At 58.2% G+C, this 15,453-nt stretch overlaps 2 protein-coding genes across 7 annotated transcripts in view; both read right to left on the bottom strand.

Annotated features, from left to right (window-relative positions):
• Nucleotides 1-132: 132 nt before the first annotated feature.
• Nucleotides 133-3,686, bottom strand: CLIC3 (chloride intracellular channel 3; the record flags this gene model as incomplete). Its single annotated transcript, XM_084494563.1, is given in 7 exon segments — nt 133-1,076; nt 1,492-1,667; nt 2,005-2,111; nt 2,249-2,374; nt 2,667-2,776; nt 3,572-3,628; nt 3,630-3,686. Coding segments are annotated over 7 exon segments (792 nt in total). The 3' UTR covers nt 133-917.
• A 402-nt stretch (nt 3,687-4,088) lies between these two features.
• The window catches only part of ABCA2 (ATP binding cassette subfamily A member 2), a 42,040-nt gene continuing 30,675 nt past the window's right edge, over nt 4,089-15,453 (bottom strand). For all 6 annotated transcript variants that reach the window (XM_084494551.1, XM_084494554.1, XM_084494553.1 and 3 more), the window contains 19 exons: nt 14,811-15,024; nt 14,542-14,647; nt 14,072-14,183; nt 13,579-13,639; nt 13,203-13,377; nt 13,006-13,121; nt 12,575-12,722; nt 12,109-12,232; nt 10,632-10,764; nt 10,243-10,360; nt 9,941-10,119; nt 9,507-9,648; nt 8,993-9,127; nt 8,606-8,709; nt 8,201-8,293; nt 7,785-7,887; nt 7,496-7,633; nt 7,029-7,235; nt 4,089-6,731 (listed from right to left, as the gene is read on the bottom strand). In XM_084494551.1, the coding sequence (XP_084350677.1) occupies nt 6,696-6,731; nt 7,029-7,235; nt 7,496-7,633; nt 7,785-7,887; nt 8,201-8,293; nt 8,606-8,709; nt 8,993-9,127; nt 9,507-9,648; nt 9,941-10,119; nt 10,243-10,360; nt 10,632-10,764; nt 12,109-12,232; nt 12,575-12,722; nt 13,006-13,121; nt 13,203-13,377; nt 13,579-13,639; nt 14,072-14,183; nt 14,542-14,647; nt 14,811-15,024 (2,444 nt within the window). In that variant the 3' untranslated portion in view covers nt 4,089-6,695. The remainder of the gene's footprint in view (nt 6,732-7,028; nt 7,236-7,495; nt 7,634-7,784; nt 7,888-8,200; nt 8,294-8,605; nt 8,710-8,992; nt 9,128-9,506; nt 9,649-9,940; nt 10,120-10,242; nt 10,361-10,631; nt 10,765-12,108; nt 12,233-12,574; nt 12,723-13,005; nt 13,122-13,202; nt 13,378-13,578; nt 13,640-14,071; nt 14,184-14,541; nt 14,648-14,810; nt 15,025-15,453) is intronic.

The raw sequence follows: 15,453 nt of genomic DNA, 5'->3' as shown, positions 1-15,453 counted from the left end.
TGGGTGACTGGTTAGAGCTTCTCTAGCCCCCTGCAGAGCTGGAAGTTTGGCCACAGCCCTTGCTAGACTTGGAGGCCTGTGCAAAGTCCTGTGTGGGAGGAGAGCTGTTGGGGTCTGTCACTCCAGACACAGTTATCTTGCTTGCAAAGCCTTTATTGATCACCAGGTGCTCTGATACATGGCTTGGACTTTTCCCACTTCATCCCCATCCCTGTCCCAAATCTTCTCAAGAGAGCTTCCTAAGAATGGGTCCTGGAGGGACAGTGCCCTCTGCTCCCCTTGCACAGGGCAATGGGGACAGAGGGCAAGGTCATCAGCATCACCAACAGCATTCCCACACCTCCATTCCCAGGGCTTTGCCATGGCTGTGCCAGTTCTCCTCACCCTGTGCTGCTCTTCACAGGCATCAGGTGGTGCCAGCTGTCCTGGCACAGCCCTGTCTTGGGTCCCTCATGTGGCTGGTGGCACAATGTGCCTCTGAGGGAGGCTGCAGGGATACCCTCTCTGCTCTGGGCTCTCTGCTCTAGGCAGACTTTTTTCTTCCCAAAATGAGGCTCGGCTCCTGCTATTACCCTCAGCGTTGCCCAGCTCCGTTACAAGTGGTGCCCATGGCCGTACCTTTGCACCCATCTTTGTGCTTGAGGGATCACAGGGTAGGTCAAGAGTGTCCTGGCCAGGCAGGGAGGGTGACAAGAAGCGAGAATGCATTTGCAGGTTCAGTGCAAGGCAGCTTGCTGATAGCACCTCAGGCAAGGGTGTCAGCTTGGGGAAATTTGGGTACCAGGGATGCAGCTCATGCTCTCTGCCCTCCCGAGTGCAATTCAGGCAGGACAGTGGTGGTGGCAGTGGAACCGGGGCAGGCATTGGCCTGCTGCCTGACCCCATCCCTATGCCCACCTGGGTGTTTGCCCAGCTCACTACGGAGACCGGACCACAGAGCGATAGGCCTGAACTATCTCCTCACTGTTGGGGCAGGTGTACTTGAACTCCTTGGTTTCGCTGGCGTTGTTAAGGTAGCGCCACACACCGCGCAGGTCCTTGGGGATCCCGAAGTGGCGATAATGCTGGCAGACAATCTGCAGGCAGAAACAGCATGAGCTCTTGCCCAGCACTGTGTGCCTGTGATGTGCCAAGGAGGGTTTTGTGGCTGGTAGGTAGTGGCATTCACAGCCACATGGGTGACATAGCATGAGGGGACATCTGTGGCAGTGCACAGGATGGAGAGGTGGTACCTGGTGGGGGATGCAGACGGGAGTGAAGTCTGCAGGAAGGCACCAAGCTGTGCAGGGGTCATGGGGAAGGGCGTGCCAGGCAGGCACCTGGGGGGCATGGTGAATGGGGGAGAAGAGGGAACACGGGTGGGTGTAGGGGCGGAGAGTTGTTGCAGGCAGGTGATGGGCTGGAACCCAGGAGGAGGTGAGGGCGTGGGGCAGGCAGTACAGAGAAGCCAGGGCAAGTGGAAGGTCACAGCATGGGGATGCCTGTGCTCACCTGCACGATGTTGAGCTTGGGCAGCAGGTTGCAGTCAGCTAACGTGAGCTGGTCCCCGTCGAGGAAGCGGCGCTGGGAGGTCCGGAGGTGGGGCTCACAGGCCAGCTCATACTCCAGGGGGGCACTCAGGTACTCATCCAGCTTCAGCAGGGCCCTCAGCAGGCTTCGCTGCAGTGCTGCAGGGTGGGCAGCAGCACACTGGGTCAGGGCAGCACCCTGCTGCAGGCATGGGACCGGCAGCTTTGCTGAGCCCTCCCTGCCACGTAGCCTCCTCTGTCAGCCTGCCCTGGTGCCCGCATTGTTCTTGCCTGGCCCAGGTTGGTCCCTCCCTGTTCTGCCAAGGGTACCCTGGCTCAGCTGTGCTGAACCACACTGGGGGTGACAGGCTGGGGGTACCAGGATGCTGAGGGATGGGCAAGGAAGGGCTGGCCAGCCTTAGGGGTCTCAGCACCTGAGGGCCTGCCTGGGGTTCCCCAGTGTGGCACAGCACAGGTGGCCCCCCCACTTCCTCACCTTCATCCTGGGCGGGCACTGGGTTCTTAATGAAGGTGGAGAACTTGTGGAAGATGTCATTGCCTGCCAACCTTGACTCCTTGTACTGTGGGACCAGGCTGGGGAACCTGTGGGGATGTGGGCACAGCTGTGGAAGGAGGCAGAGGCTGGCAGGCCCAGGTGCTGCCTGCCCCCTGCCCCTTTCTCAGCCTCCCCCACCACACTTTAACCACTTCCCCTTTCTGGGGCAGTGCTGGACACTGACATGGGGGGGGCCAGCCTGTCCTCCAGAAAGTCCTCGATATTGACAGTGTCGGTCTTCGGGTCTCCGTTGTAGAGCAGAACGGGCAGCTGGGCACCTGGTGCAAAGTCCTTCAGCACGTCCAGTGCCCTGCAGGAGACAGGAATGGTTGCTGATGCCCACTTTGCCCAGAGCTTTGTGGGGCACTGTGTTGTGTGCGTGTCCAGGGCAAAATGATTATGTGTTTCCCCCAAGGCTGCTCCTGCCCCACTGTGTGCCTGTGGCAGTTCTGCCCTGGAAAATGCCCACCACCCTCCCTCAGGGCAGTGGTGGGCAGCCAGGGGGATAAAACAGACTTTACCCTTCATGCCTTTTCCCAAGGTGGTGGGGTCCTGCCTATACCCCTCAGACCAGTGTGTGGGTACCACAGGGTGCCGCTCACCTCTTCACATCCACGGTGGTGAGGGTAAAGGGCACCCCTTTGAGCAGCAGCACCATGAAGAGCCGCTGGCAGAAAGGGCAGTGGCCCACACTCTCCCCGTCCTCGCTTGCCTGCGGGCAAAGACAGAGAGCTCAGCTACCCCAGCCCCACACTCCAGCAGTGGGTGCGGGCTGGGGCCTTGGCTGGCTGCAGGCCAGCGAACAATACAGGCAGCTTCTAGGGCCTGTTATGCTGGGCACAGCGCCAGTCCCTGGCCCCTGCCTGCTCATGGGGCCTCTGTGCCCCACCCCAGAGCAGCCTGCGTGGCACAGTAGGTGGTGGCCCACAGTGCTGGGTGGCAGGGGTTTGGCACAGCCACTAGCTTGGCACCTGGCTGTGGCAGGGGACAGCCCAGCAAGACAGGGGCTGTGTGGTGGCCGTAGGAGGTTTATGGCAATGCTGTTGGCCCTGCCACCCTCCAGGTGTGCCCTCAGGCAGGCCATGTCCTGCCCTGTACAGCTGGACAAACTGCCCTAGCCAGGTGGTGGCTAGGAAAGGCCCAGGAGGTGCAGGTGCAGGCATCAAGGCACTGCAGTGGCTGGGCTGGTGTGCAGGGGTCCCCTCTTCACCCAGATGTGTACACACACACACAAAGGGTACCTGTAGTGGATGTAGGGTGGGAGAGGGAGTGTGATACCCCAGTCCAGCAGCCCTTGCTGAGCACCTATGTCTGCGGGGCAGGCAGCAGCACAGCGTGCTGGAGAAGATGCCAAGCTGCTTGCTACCTGCCTGGGAACCTGCAGGTGGACAGGGGGGTGTGCAGGGGTAGCTGAGCCACCCCAGCCCAGGGTACTGCCAGGGGTAGCAGCCAGAAGCATCCCTGCCCAGCCCACATCATCCCCAACCTCCAAACGACCTCCACTCACCTTGACGAAGAGCTGTATTTGGGGTTTCTCAGCCATGCTGGGTGGTGGCTGCTGGTTGACTGGTGACTGTGCTGCAAGTGCCTGTGCTGGAGCTGCAGCCCCTCCCAGCCCACATTCCTCCCTGGGGTGCACCCGCTCCCACCCACGCCTGGCCCCACGGCATGGCTGGGGACGCCCTGCTGTGGGGCCCTGGCTGCCAGGGCTGCTGCCCAACAAGGGCAGCTCACAGCAGCACCCGCTGCTCCTGCTCAGCACCTGGGGCTGCTGCATCCCATGGGGCTTTGTGTCTGCCAGCACCCCCCAGCCAGACTCACCACCAGCCCTGGACAATGCCATGTGCTGGGTATGGCCCTGCATTGCATCCAGCTCCCTTTACCCACACCAGGCTCTTGCACCCCACCTGGGGCACTAGGAAGCCCATTTTCTGCCATTCCCCAGCCAGATCCCTCCCCAGGCACCACAGCCCTGGCAGCCCTGAGCTCCTGCCCACCTCCTTCCAGACACCACACAACCTTGCTGGCTTCAGTCATTATTTTTTATTTAAAACAAACATTATTTTCACATTTCATCTTTTTTTTCTTGCTAGCAATGTACAGGCTCCTCCAGAGCATCTCCACCCATCGGTACACCCCACACTTGGGGCTGTGCATGGCACAGGTGCTGGCATCTGAGGATGTGTGGAGGGAGGCAAGGTGGGAAGCAGGGCCAAACTCAACAAAGCAAATAATGTTAAGGCAGCAGTCACCCCCACCTCGGGCAATGCTGCACCGCTCCAGCCCACTGCCATGGGGCACCTGTCTGTGCAACCACCCTCAGGGTGCCCAAGGGTCAAGGGCCGTCCTGCACCTGGGATGGGGAGGCCACTACGGCCACCCAGGCTGCTAAGTGTGCCATGGACACATTGTGCTAGGGGCACAAAAGCTTCTCTGACTGTCCAAGGACAGTAGTACAGTGGCACAGCACCAGGTGGGCACAGATCTGCTGATGGGAGCACTGGGGGTTCTCCTTGTCAGAGGAGCCCCACGAGGCACAGCAGCAGGACAGGTGTGGGGTGAGGATGAAGCCCTGCCTGGCCAGAGCTGGCCACTGCAGCAGTGTAGGGCACCATGCTCCCCTTGGGTGCCCAGAGAGGGCTGAGCTGTGCCACCTCCAAGGTGACACCTGAAAGCCTGCAGGTGACACTGTCTCTCCATGGTGGCAGAGAGAGCTAACCTGGACTTTGCTTGTACCCCAGCACAGTGTGGTGCACTGCCTGCACCATCTGCACCACCCAGCGACCAGACAGTTTCCTGTATGCCATAAAAAATATATGGTCTGAAAAATCTGAAAATAGAGCTTATCATCTCCCCCCAATTTTTCCCCTATTGAAAATACTGTATATTGTATCACAATCTATAGCAGTTGGCATACAGGAGTGCTGAGCCCTGGGAGAGGCATGGGCACAGCAGAGGGCAAGGTGGCACCTGGGTCTACGGGGCCTGGGGCTTAGCCCACACCTGTGCCAGGGAGACTGGAAAGGCCAGCAAGGCCTCCAGGATGGAGGCAGCCATGGATGGTTGCACCATACAGTATGGCAGCTCTGGACACACCAGGGTGCTGCAGACATCCCAGGGGTGGGTGGTCAGGGTTAGCATCATGAGCCTGGAGGTCACCCCTGCTTTGTCACAGCTGTGCGATGCTGAAAAGCAGTGGGCTGGGGGTGTCACAGAGTGGCACTGCCCCCAGGGGTGACACGGTGGCAAGACCCTCTGCAGAAAGGAGGGGCACTGCCACCTGAGGGGGTGCCTGCTGCCTGCCCCAGGTGACACGCAGGGCCACAGATGCTGGCCTCCATCCTTCCATCCCCAACATTCCAGGCACCTCTGCCAGGCTGAACCAGTGCAGAGTCAGGCTGCCTTGTCCTCACACCTTGAGGCCACCTCCCTCCCCAAACTCAAAAGCCATCCTGGGGCGCAGCAGTTCCCTCTCCCAGTGCCATCAGTGAACCAATAACTAGAATCCATTACAAATAGCTCCCACGCTGGGCCAGACTCTGAGCAATGAGTGCTAGGGCAAGGGAGAAAAGGATGGGTGACAGTAGAAAGATGGCACAGTTGCAGCGATGCCCTGTGCCTAATGCTCACTGAGGGAAGCAGAGTGTGATGGCAGGCAGGAGGGCAGGGTGAGGGATTCTGGGACATGGTTGGGGGCAGAGGGGAGAAACAGCTGGTGCCAGCACATGAAATACCCTGTGAAATACCTCTCTGCCCCACCACGTGCCTCTCTGCATGGGCGCCAGTGCTGTGCCCCAGGGATAGCACTGAGTGCCCAGAGCGAGCAAGGAAAGGCTTGGCAGAGCCAGGGCAAGCACTGGTACCTGGCAGAGGCAGCCCTGGGCAAGGTAGCAAGCCCAGTGCTTGGCAGGGCCAAACCCCTCAGCTGGCAGAAGCACCAGCAGGGCTGAGTCCCTCTCTCCAGCAGGCTTGAGGTCACAAGTGATGTTCTGTCAGCAGTGCTGACAACAGAAATCAAAGGGTGAAGCACTGGAGCTCCTGCCTCTGTAGTGCTGGGCCAATGAGCCCCTTGTGATGCCATGAGCAAGCGCCAAACCCGGCAGGTGATGGAAACGAGGAAAAAGCAGCAGTCCTTCCTCTGGCCATGCCAGGTCCAGGCCTGGGGTAGTGATGGGGCAGGGGTATCCCCATGGCCAGGATTCCCTTGGGGTGGATGCAAAAGTGGGTGTCCAAAGGCACCACTCTCAGAGGTCTCTTCCCTGCCAGCATGGGACACGCAGGGCTGGCGGCACTGTTGCAATGTAATGTCCTGTTCACAGTCTCTGTCCGTGGCATGCACCAGCCTGGCAAGCTGGCAAGGACGGCAGCCCCTGCTGGTGCCATGTGGGGAGTTGCTCCAGAGCTGCAGGGGACAAAGGCCAGCTGGTGGCCATTGGTTCAGAGTCCATCCAGGCTGGTACCGTACCCACTGTGTCCTTTCCAGCAGCAGGGCTTGACCCCCTGGGCATGTGGGGGCAGTTCCCTGCATCCCCATGCTGACTGCGTCCGCTCAACAGGGACAAAGGGAGAGGAGAGGCAAAAAGTATTTGGTGGCTTCACAGCCAGGGGATGTGGCTCCCCCCCTCAGTGTCTCAGCACAGCGTGTCCGTGTTGAATGAGAGCTGAGCCTGCGGACACAAGGACAGCAGGGCTCAGGGGCCAGGGCCAGGCAAGGGACTGCCAGCTCTGCTCAGCACACTGAGCTCTGGGGCACTGTGGGGGCCAGGACCTGTTGTGGACATTGGGGAGCCCCCACAGCCTTCTTTCCCACACAGCACCCTCCTGCCTGGCCCCTGCCCCAAAGGGTTCCGCTTCCCCAGGATGAGGCTGCAGCACCTAGTGCAATGCCAGGGCTTGGCCCCAATGCTCCATGATAGAGACATAGTTGGGACCCCGGTCACTGAGATACTGGGAGCACTTCTCACCCTCTCCTCCTCGAAGCTGATGAGGCCTTCATCATCAGTTTCCAGGTCCTCCTGCTCCTCCACCACCAAGGCCTGCAGCTCTGTGGGGGTTGCCCGTGGGCGCAGAAGGCTCAGCACATGCTCCAAGGGTGACTGCATTGCACAGCTAGGGCTTGTCTCCTGCTGCTCCAGGTTGTCACTTTGCTTCTTGGCAAAATTCACAAACACCTGGCAGGAAAAGGGTGAGAGGCTGCAAGAGACATGGCACAGAACCCTGCCCCAGGCTGCCCCTAGCCTGACACTTCTGCCACCAGAGATGAGCCATGAGCACATCCCTGCCTCTGCATTCCCCCATGTTCCTGGCCTAGCACTTGCTGCTCTTGTATTGAAAGAGGCTTTTGCAGGCACTTGGGCATGGTCACCTCCCTGGGCACAGTCACCCTCCCTGGGCATGAGCACCCTGCTTCTCACTCCATCCCAGGCCTCACATTGTCCAGTGTGGTCTGGCTGACAGAGTAGTCTTCAATGCCCAGCACATCCACCACCTGCTCCATTTTGCTGAAGACCTGTGCCAGTGAGATCTGGTCTGACTTGAGCTGGTACTGGGCCTTAGTGTGGTGCCGCTCCTGCAAAGGACACTGAGGTCACACCCCAAACCCCATTCCATCAACCCAGAGGGGGATCCCATGGAAGGGACAGCCCCTTGGGGGACAAAGGCTGCTTTCCACCATGACACATGGGCTGGCAGGGATTGCACTGTCACCACTGGGATCTCACCTTGAGGATGGCCTCAGGAAAGTTGCGGTTGAAGAACCTCACCACCTCCTTGACGTTGAGGCTGGACTTTGTGCGCACTGTGATCATGTAGCCATCTCCAAACCTGCACAGGCATGAGGGACCCCATGAGACCCTACCTCCCCACCTGCACCTCTGTGGGGAAGGACTGATCCCATGGAAACCTGCCTGCTGGGGATGATACTCACCAGGCTGCCACTGCACCCACCAGGACAGTCAGGTGCCAGTCCAGGCTGCCCTGATCCCCATGCCCACCCTCTAAAGCAGCAGCCACACAGATGGTTGAAATCTTCATGCACATGCCATGAAGAAACGAGCCATACACCCTGCCATTCAGAAACCAGCACCTCCTGGCATGTGGCACACACAGGATGCTGGACCCCTCACTAGGTTCTTACCTGTTTTTCAGATGCTGGATGCTGCCAAGACATTTGAGCCGCCCATTCACCATGATGGCCAGGCGGGTACAGAGTGCCTCACATTCCTCCATGCTGGGGAAACAGGACAGGTTTGAGCTGGGTGGCTAGAGGCCACACAGCATGGGCAGAGGGTGCAATGTCTACCTGCAAGGGGCTGCAGGCTGGACATAAGTGGAGTCAAGTTCCTCAGGCCTTCACCCCTTGTGCCATGGCACCACCACCAGTGATGGGAGACAGCAAGAGGGTGTCCCAGGCTCCCTCCCTGTGTCCTTTGCCATACACTGTCCCCTGGAGTCCAAAGAGCCCCACTTCCACCCACCACCTGCCCACACAGCACATGAAGTGCCTGGAGGTGTCATGGGTGTAGCCCAAAGCGCCTCAGACCTGTGGGACGTGAGCACCACGGAGCGGCCTGTTTTGATGACATCCAGGATGAGGTTCCAGAGGAAGCGCCGTGCCTTGGGATCCATCCCTGTTGTTGGCTCATCCTATGGTACAGATGGCATGCTCAGACAAGGCAGCTCATGGGGGAACCCCGCCGCTCCCTGCCTTCCCATCGCATGGGCACAGCTCTGCTTCCCTGCCCCTTGGAACTCTTGTGGTAGAGCCAGTGGCAGACAGCTTCCACCCAGGGCCCTGTTTCACCCAGGATGGCTGCACACTAGCCTGGGTCCAGCCCCAGGGATATGGGACTGAGTGGGAGCACAGGTCAGTGATAGGGGTGGGTCAAGGACCCCACATCACAGGGTGTTGGGGTGGCCCGGGGCGCACCAGGAAGATGAAGGCTGGGTAGCCGATCAATGCGATGGCTGTGGACAGCTTCCTCTTGTTGCCTCCACTGTAGGTGCTGGCAGGCTTGTCAGCGTATTTGGTCAGCTCAAGCTTCTTCAGTGCCCACTTGACTACCTGCAAGGTGCAGAGGGCTGTGGTCCCCCTGCCAGGGCTCCAAATGCCCCTGGTCATGGGACACGCAGAGCTGGCAGCATGCAACGGGCAAGCAGCCAGGCCCCACAGCATGGACCAGCTGCCAAGCGATGTGCTGGGCAGGGGAGCCCCATGAGAGCCCCTCGCACAGCCCTGTGTGTTGGTGGGGCCTGTAAGCACCTGTGCCCAACCCTGGCCCAGTGATGGGCACACTACTGGAGCAGCACTGTCCTTGGGCAGCAACCGGCAGTCATGAGGGCAGCAGTACCCGCCCAGGTCCCCACTGGCGGCTGGTGAAATTCTGTTCCCAGAGCAGCCCATGGCACAGCACCAGCCCTCACATGCCCCACCAAAGCCCTACCCGCTCCTCATCTTTCCATGGGATGCCACGCAGGCGGGTGTAGAGCTCCAGGTGCTCCTGGGCTGTCAGCTCGTCGAAGAGTGCATCGAACTGTGGGCAGTAGCCCAAGCTCTGCTGCACCTGCAGGAGCTCCTTCAGGATGCTGCAGAAAGGACAGAGGGGCCACAGGGAGAAGGAATTACTGTCTGCCCACAAACAATTTTTCCTTTTGAGTACACCTGTTGCTCATCCTCCTTTCACATGCCTTTATATTGCAGCATCTTATTCCAAGAAAACCGCAACTGGCAGCCCTGGCCAAGAGCCACGGTCACTTGCCACACCACAGACAAGGGTCAGCCCAGCAGGACATAGGGCTGCAGTCCCACTCAGGCTTCTTTTTCCTGGGAGACCCCAAAGCAGGCCCCATCCCATCCAGTCAGGCTGTGCCCCTGTACCTGTGCCCATTAACGAAGGCCTCTCCTCCTGTGGTGCTCTCGTCCCCCGTCAACATCTTGAAGGTGGTCGTCTTTCCCGCACCATTGACACCCAGCAGCCCGAAGCACTCCCCAGGCCGCACACCCACGCACAGCCGATCCACAGCCAGGATGCGCCCAATCTTGCGGGACTTGTATACCTGGCAGAGCAGGGCAGGGGTGCTCAGCACGCTGCCCCGGCACCCTGACCAAGCCAACATCCCTTGGATGCCCCAGAGCATCTCCCATGCCTGCAAGTCCAGGGCAGGCTGGGGTTGCTGTACCTTGGTGAGATTTTCAATCTTCAGCATGTCATTGTCAGCATCCCCACGCAGGACACGGTGCCGCTCATTGGCTACATCAATGTCATCTTCGATGGGCTTGGTGGAGACAGGAAGCCGCCTGCAGAAGGGTGCAAGGGGCAGGGTGGAGATGGGTGTGAGCAGAGGCCAAGCAAGCTGCCATCCTGCGCCCACGCAGGAGGCAGAGGCCAGGGACGGAGGGCCTCCCCAGTTCTGTGCCTGCTGGAGAGGCAGCCCTGGGCTAAGGGGTCCCAAAGCAAAACTCTGCCCCATTTAGAAAATCTGGGAAGGCTGTGCTCTGCTAGAAATACCCAGAGGCAGCTCTCAGCTGGGCATTGCCTGCTTGGCCCCACGCTCCCAGCCACACTCACTGGGGCTTCCGGAAGAAGTTGTATTGGCACATGATGGTGATGAAGAAGCCGACGAAGCCTTCGATTGTCATGGCGACAAGTCCACGCGTCACAATGTCCCATTCAAAAGGTGATTTCATTTTATCAAACTGCCCTGAGTGGGATGAAGAGAACAGAGCATCTGTGGGGACACTGTCCCAGGAGGACATCCAGCCCATGTGCCCTCCTGCATGGCTGAACCCACAGCCCCAGTGCAGCAGTGCCTCTCCAGGGGATGGGGACACCAATCCAACCACCAAAGAGGTAGCCTTGCCTCACAGGTTGTACAAAATCTAGAAATGACCTCTGGTAACAGCAGCAAATATTTTCAGTGGGAACTACTGCAGCAACCAGGTTCCCACAATTTTCCACTCTGTGGCCTTGAAATGACCTCATAGCACCCTTGACAGCATGTGGCAGCCCGGCCCATGGAGGCCAGCCCTGGCTGCAACCACATGGCAACACTACTGGACACACAGACACTCCCACCCCGTGTGCTCCCTCCCTACCACAGCACCCTGGAGAAAACAATAATGGTTTTCCCAGTCCAGAAGGCTGATTTTAACCCGTCCCACACAAGGAAAAAAACATTCAAACTGGAGATGACGCAGGCTATGTTCCTGGTCAGAGGCTTAGCAGCAAAACTGCCAGGTAGCAGCAGCCTTTATCTCAACACCACCTTTGCTGTACAACCTAAGCTGGCCTGTTACAAGATGACACTGTCTAGCTCCAGTGTCCCCTCCCCTGCCTTCTGTGCCTGCTGCCATAGCTGCCTGGGCTGGTTGGTGTTGCAGGCACCAGGGCTGGTTACAACAAGGCTTTCCATTTGCAATGTATTTGTTGTTGAATTCATCTTGCAACTTTTCAACCTCAGTGGGTAGGATCAACCCAACTGAGAATGCATACTGTCAGATTCTGATGTGTCAGATTCTGCTTCTAAACACCCCCCATGATGCCAGCAGCACCCAAGTTAGATACAGAAGCTGCTGAGAAGTAGAGAGAAGCAAGAATATTTTGAGTCCAAGCTGAAGCTGCAATTGGCAAAAGGGTCATTTTGGATGGGCAATGCAGCCCTGCAAGCAAGAGACCACATCTAGAACAAAACAGCCCTTGCAGTTCCCATCCCTTGTATCACTGCACATCCACACCGTGGGCAGTGTGTGATGGCAGCAGAAATGTACAATGCTGCCAGGGCTCACTACGTCCACTTTCTGTGCAGCTCATATTTGAGATGGCCCAAGAAACCATGCTCAGCATCACAGGTACCACAACATGCCTGATCCTCAACTGTGTCTCTTCCTGGGTCCCCTCTAGTTCACATCCCCTGGATTTTTGCTCCAGGTTGATCTGGGCCCTGGTTGAGCCCCACAGGGTGGTTTTAGGGGATGTGCTGGCGCAGTGGTCCACCCCTGGCCCAACCTGCCCTGGAGTAAGGGAGGGAGGGAGGAAAAGGCCATACCAATCTTGGCGTAGTACTCATTGATGTACTCATTGTAAGCCATCTCCATCAAGCCGTGGCCCAGGTTGTAGTTAGGGAATACAAGGAAGCAGCTCTTCAGGTAGCTGTTCACCACCTTCAAATCCTGTGGAGATGGACAGACAGAACATGACTATCAGAAACACCTGTAAGGACTCTGAGCACACAGTACTGTGAGCCCGAGCAGACCTCATAACTGACCCTGCTGTGAGCAGTAGCTTGGAGAAGAGACCTCTTGAGGTCTCGCTCAGCCTGAGCTGTCTCATGACCCAATTGCTGTCACCACCCTGGCAGCAAGCAGGCACCACCACCTGCCACATGGAGTCACAGGCTTTGTCACAGTGTGATGGCTCCTTGCACTGTGCCAGAGGCATCTCCCCTCTTATCAAGCTGAGGGAGGCATCTTCTCCCTTCCTGGTGGCCGCAGCCAGAGATGTGAACCCTGTACCTTGTCATGCTCAAAGAGCTGCAGCAGGAACGTGGCGACAGTGGCAGTGATGCCAATGAAGAGGTTGATGACGATGAGGAAGACGTAGGCAGAGCTGGGCACCTCAAACCAGAAGGAGGCAGGGTACATGATGGGGGTGATGGACCAGCTGGGGAGGCAAGCAACAGGAGTGCACATGAGCATGGTAGGACTGTAGCACCCACTGGAGAGCTCTGGGATTGCCCATCTCCCAGCCCCATCCTTCCTGGGGTCTCCCACCCCAGGGTTCAAAGCCCGCTAGCTACAGGAGCCACAGAACTGAAAGACAGGGGGACAGAAAGATCTGGGCTAGATCCTGCCTGCTTAGCCACAGTGCAAATGGGGCATCAGAAGGACCCACTGGTGCATCCTGACTTCACCCCTCCCTTGCTCACCCCAGCTGACCAACGTACCCATACAGCAGAAAGAGTGAGAGGACGGCTGGGAAGTTGGTGGGAGAGGTGTATGCCGGGAGGTCAAACACGAAAAGGATAATGATACAGCACGTGGCCGGTACCAGGTAGTTCAACTGCAGAAGACAGAAACTTCTGTAACTGCCTGTCCACTCAGCCGTGGGGGCTCTGCTGGTGAGGCCACATGCCCTGCTCACCATATCCCACACGTAGTTGGCCAACCAGTAGATGACAGGGTCGCAGCCGCTCACAAACTGCAGGTGTTTGGCCTTGGTGGCCTTTTCAGCCACCAAGAACACCACAAAGCTGGCAGGCACAAAGGACATGGCCACAATGATGAAGATGGCAATCACCACGTCTGTGCCTTGCAGACTGCAAGGAAGAGGAGACCAGAGACATCATCACCCTCAGCTCCCCAACCTTGTGTGGGACAATCACTGTACAGAGGACAGGGCATGGCACAAGGACCCCCCATGTCACAGCCTCACAGTCAAACCATGCAAACCACAGTGGGAAGCTCCCTCCCCTGCTACATGATGGCCCCCCTCCCTCAAACCAGCTCCCTGGACATACAGGTAATCCAAAGACAGGCTGGCGCTTGTCTTGTTCATGGGATGGTTGGTGACCGTGATGCCTGCAGCAAAAAGAAACATAGGATTGTTTCTATCCTGGCTCAGGATAGAAAATGTTACCCCAGCCCCAGCCTGCCTGGTCCTAGTTCTCAGTGGGAGGAGTTTCCTTCCCTGTAGCCCAGAAGCAACACTGCTTTGGGGCCAAGACCTCCCTCTCATCAGCTGGCAGACAGATAAGCCTGCAAGCCCAGGTGTCAGCAGCAGCACCTCAAGAGGTGCTGCCCCAGCCATACACTATCTAGCTTAGATCTCAAGCCACACATAAAGGTGTATGAAGCCCCAGTTGTGCACTAGCCTGCTTGGTCCAAGAGAGTACATGGCATTTTAGAACCTTGTTGGTCCAAGAGAGAATATGCACTTTAGAGCCTTATTGGACCATGCCCTAAAGCTGTTCCTGATGTGCTTTTGTCCTTAAAACTCCTCCAGGCCCTCACCGTATGCAGCAGGGTTGCCTTTGCTCTTGGGCAGGTTCGCTCGTAGGATGGCATTGTTGAGAGCATTGAGGTAGGTGGGCATGCTGTGGTAGCCCTTGTTGTTGTAGAAGACCTGGAGGAGCAGAGAAGAGTGGTGGGAAGTAGTAGGAGTGCTGGGCTCACACCAGATGTGTGGGGTGGGGTGGGGTGGGGTGGGGTGGCAACAGGGTGCCCCCCTGCTCATGGCTGTGAGAAGAGCAGGCCAATGCTGACCACAATGGGTCTGACCCATTGTGGTGGGAGCTCTGCAAAGTGCTCCATGTGGTTAAGAGCCCCACCGGGTCTCTTGCCAGAGAGCACTGCTGTAGAGCAGTGGATAAGGGGCCTGGCTGTGCAGGCAGCACTGCCTTCCCCCTTCTCTACCTTGCCTGTGCCAGGGCTGCTGCTGCCCACCCATCTCCTGGCTACCTCAGGGCTCAGCTTGATCCTACCTGGGCTGTTCTGCGGACGGCAATCTTGCGCACCATGGCAGGAGCCCTGGCCCCAAAGGAGGCTGGGATGGATTTCTGGACATTGCCAAAGGTGAGTGCCCCGTACCTGTGGGACAAAGCACCCCCAAGAAGCTGTGACTGCTGTCCACTGTGTCCAGGAGCAGGGCCACACTCCTGGCTCCCATCAGCACCCCTGAGGTCTCCCAGAGGCCCCAGCCCCATATCCTGCACTATGGCAGAGGGCAGAGCCCTCCCAGCCTCCCTCTTGCCTGTGCAGACGGAACCGGTCCGAGGTGTAGAGCAGGTACTCGGAGACGTTGCGCCCCGTGATGTCTGCCAGGATGTCCCCCGTCACCACCTTCATCTGTGGGGGATGGCCTCCCACACCACTGGGGCATGAGAAACCAGTCCCCTGCATGGAGCATGTGCACTTGATAGGCTCATGGATGATCCGAGGCAGGGCAGGGGCCGAGGTGACTGTCTCTGTGGGGTAGAGGAGGCAGAGTCAGGCCCCAGCCAGCCCTGGCTGTGATGGCTGTGTGGGGCAACATGGGGACAGAAGGGGATGAGAGGAGCACATGGAGCAACCTCCCTCACCCTCAGCCAAGAGGTTCTGGCCAGGCAAGGAGGAGCCTCCCTGCTGCCCTTGTGTTAGCTCCTGCTGACCACAGCCCAGTCTTTAAATGGACCTTTGTGTCCCAGTGATATAAAGGGGCCAAGAGATGGACCCAGGAAAAACGTGGGAACAGACAGGGAACAGAAATGGTTCAGAGACAGGGCATGAAGTGTGTCTGGAGAAAGCAATGCAATCATTCCGCTAGCTGGGGACCAAGTACCCAACCCAAGTACCAAGATTCCCAATGGCATCATCAGCCCAGTAAGCTCAGCAAGGACTGCTGAGGCTGAATGGGA

The sequence above is a fragment of the Aythya ferina genome, assembly GCF_964211825.1.
Source record: "Aythya ferina genome assembly, chromosome: 20".
In the NCBI taxonomy this organism is placed as follows: Eukaryota; Metazoa; Chordata; class Aves; order Anseriformes; family Anatidae; genus Aythya; species Aythya ferina.
This window is presented reverse-complemented; position numbering and strand designations above follow the sequence as displayed.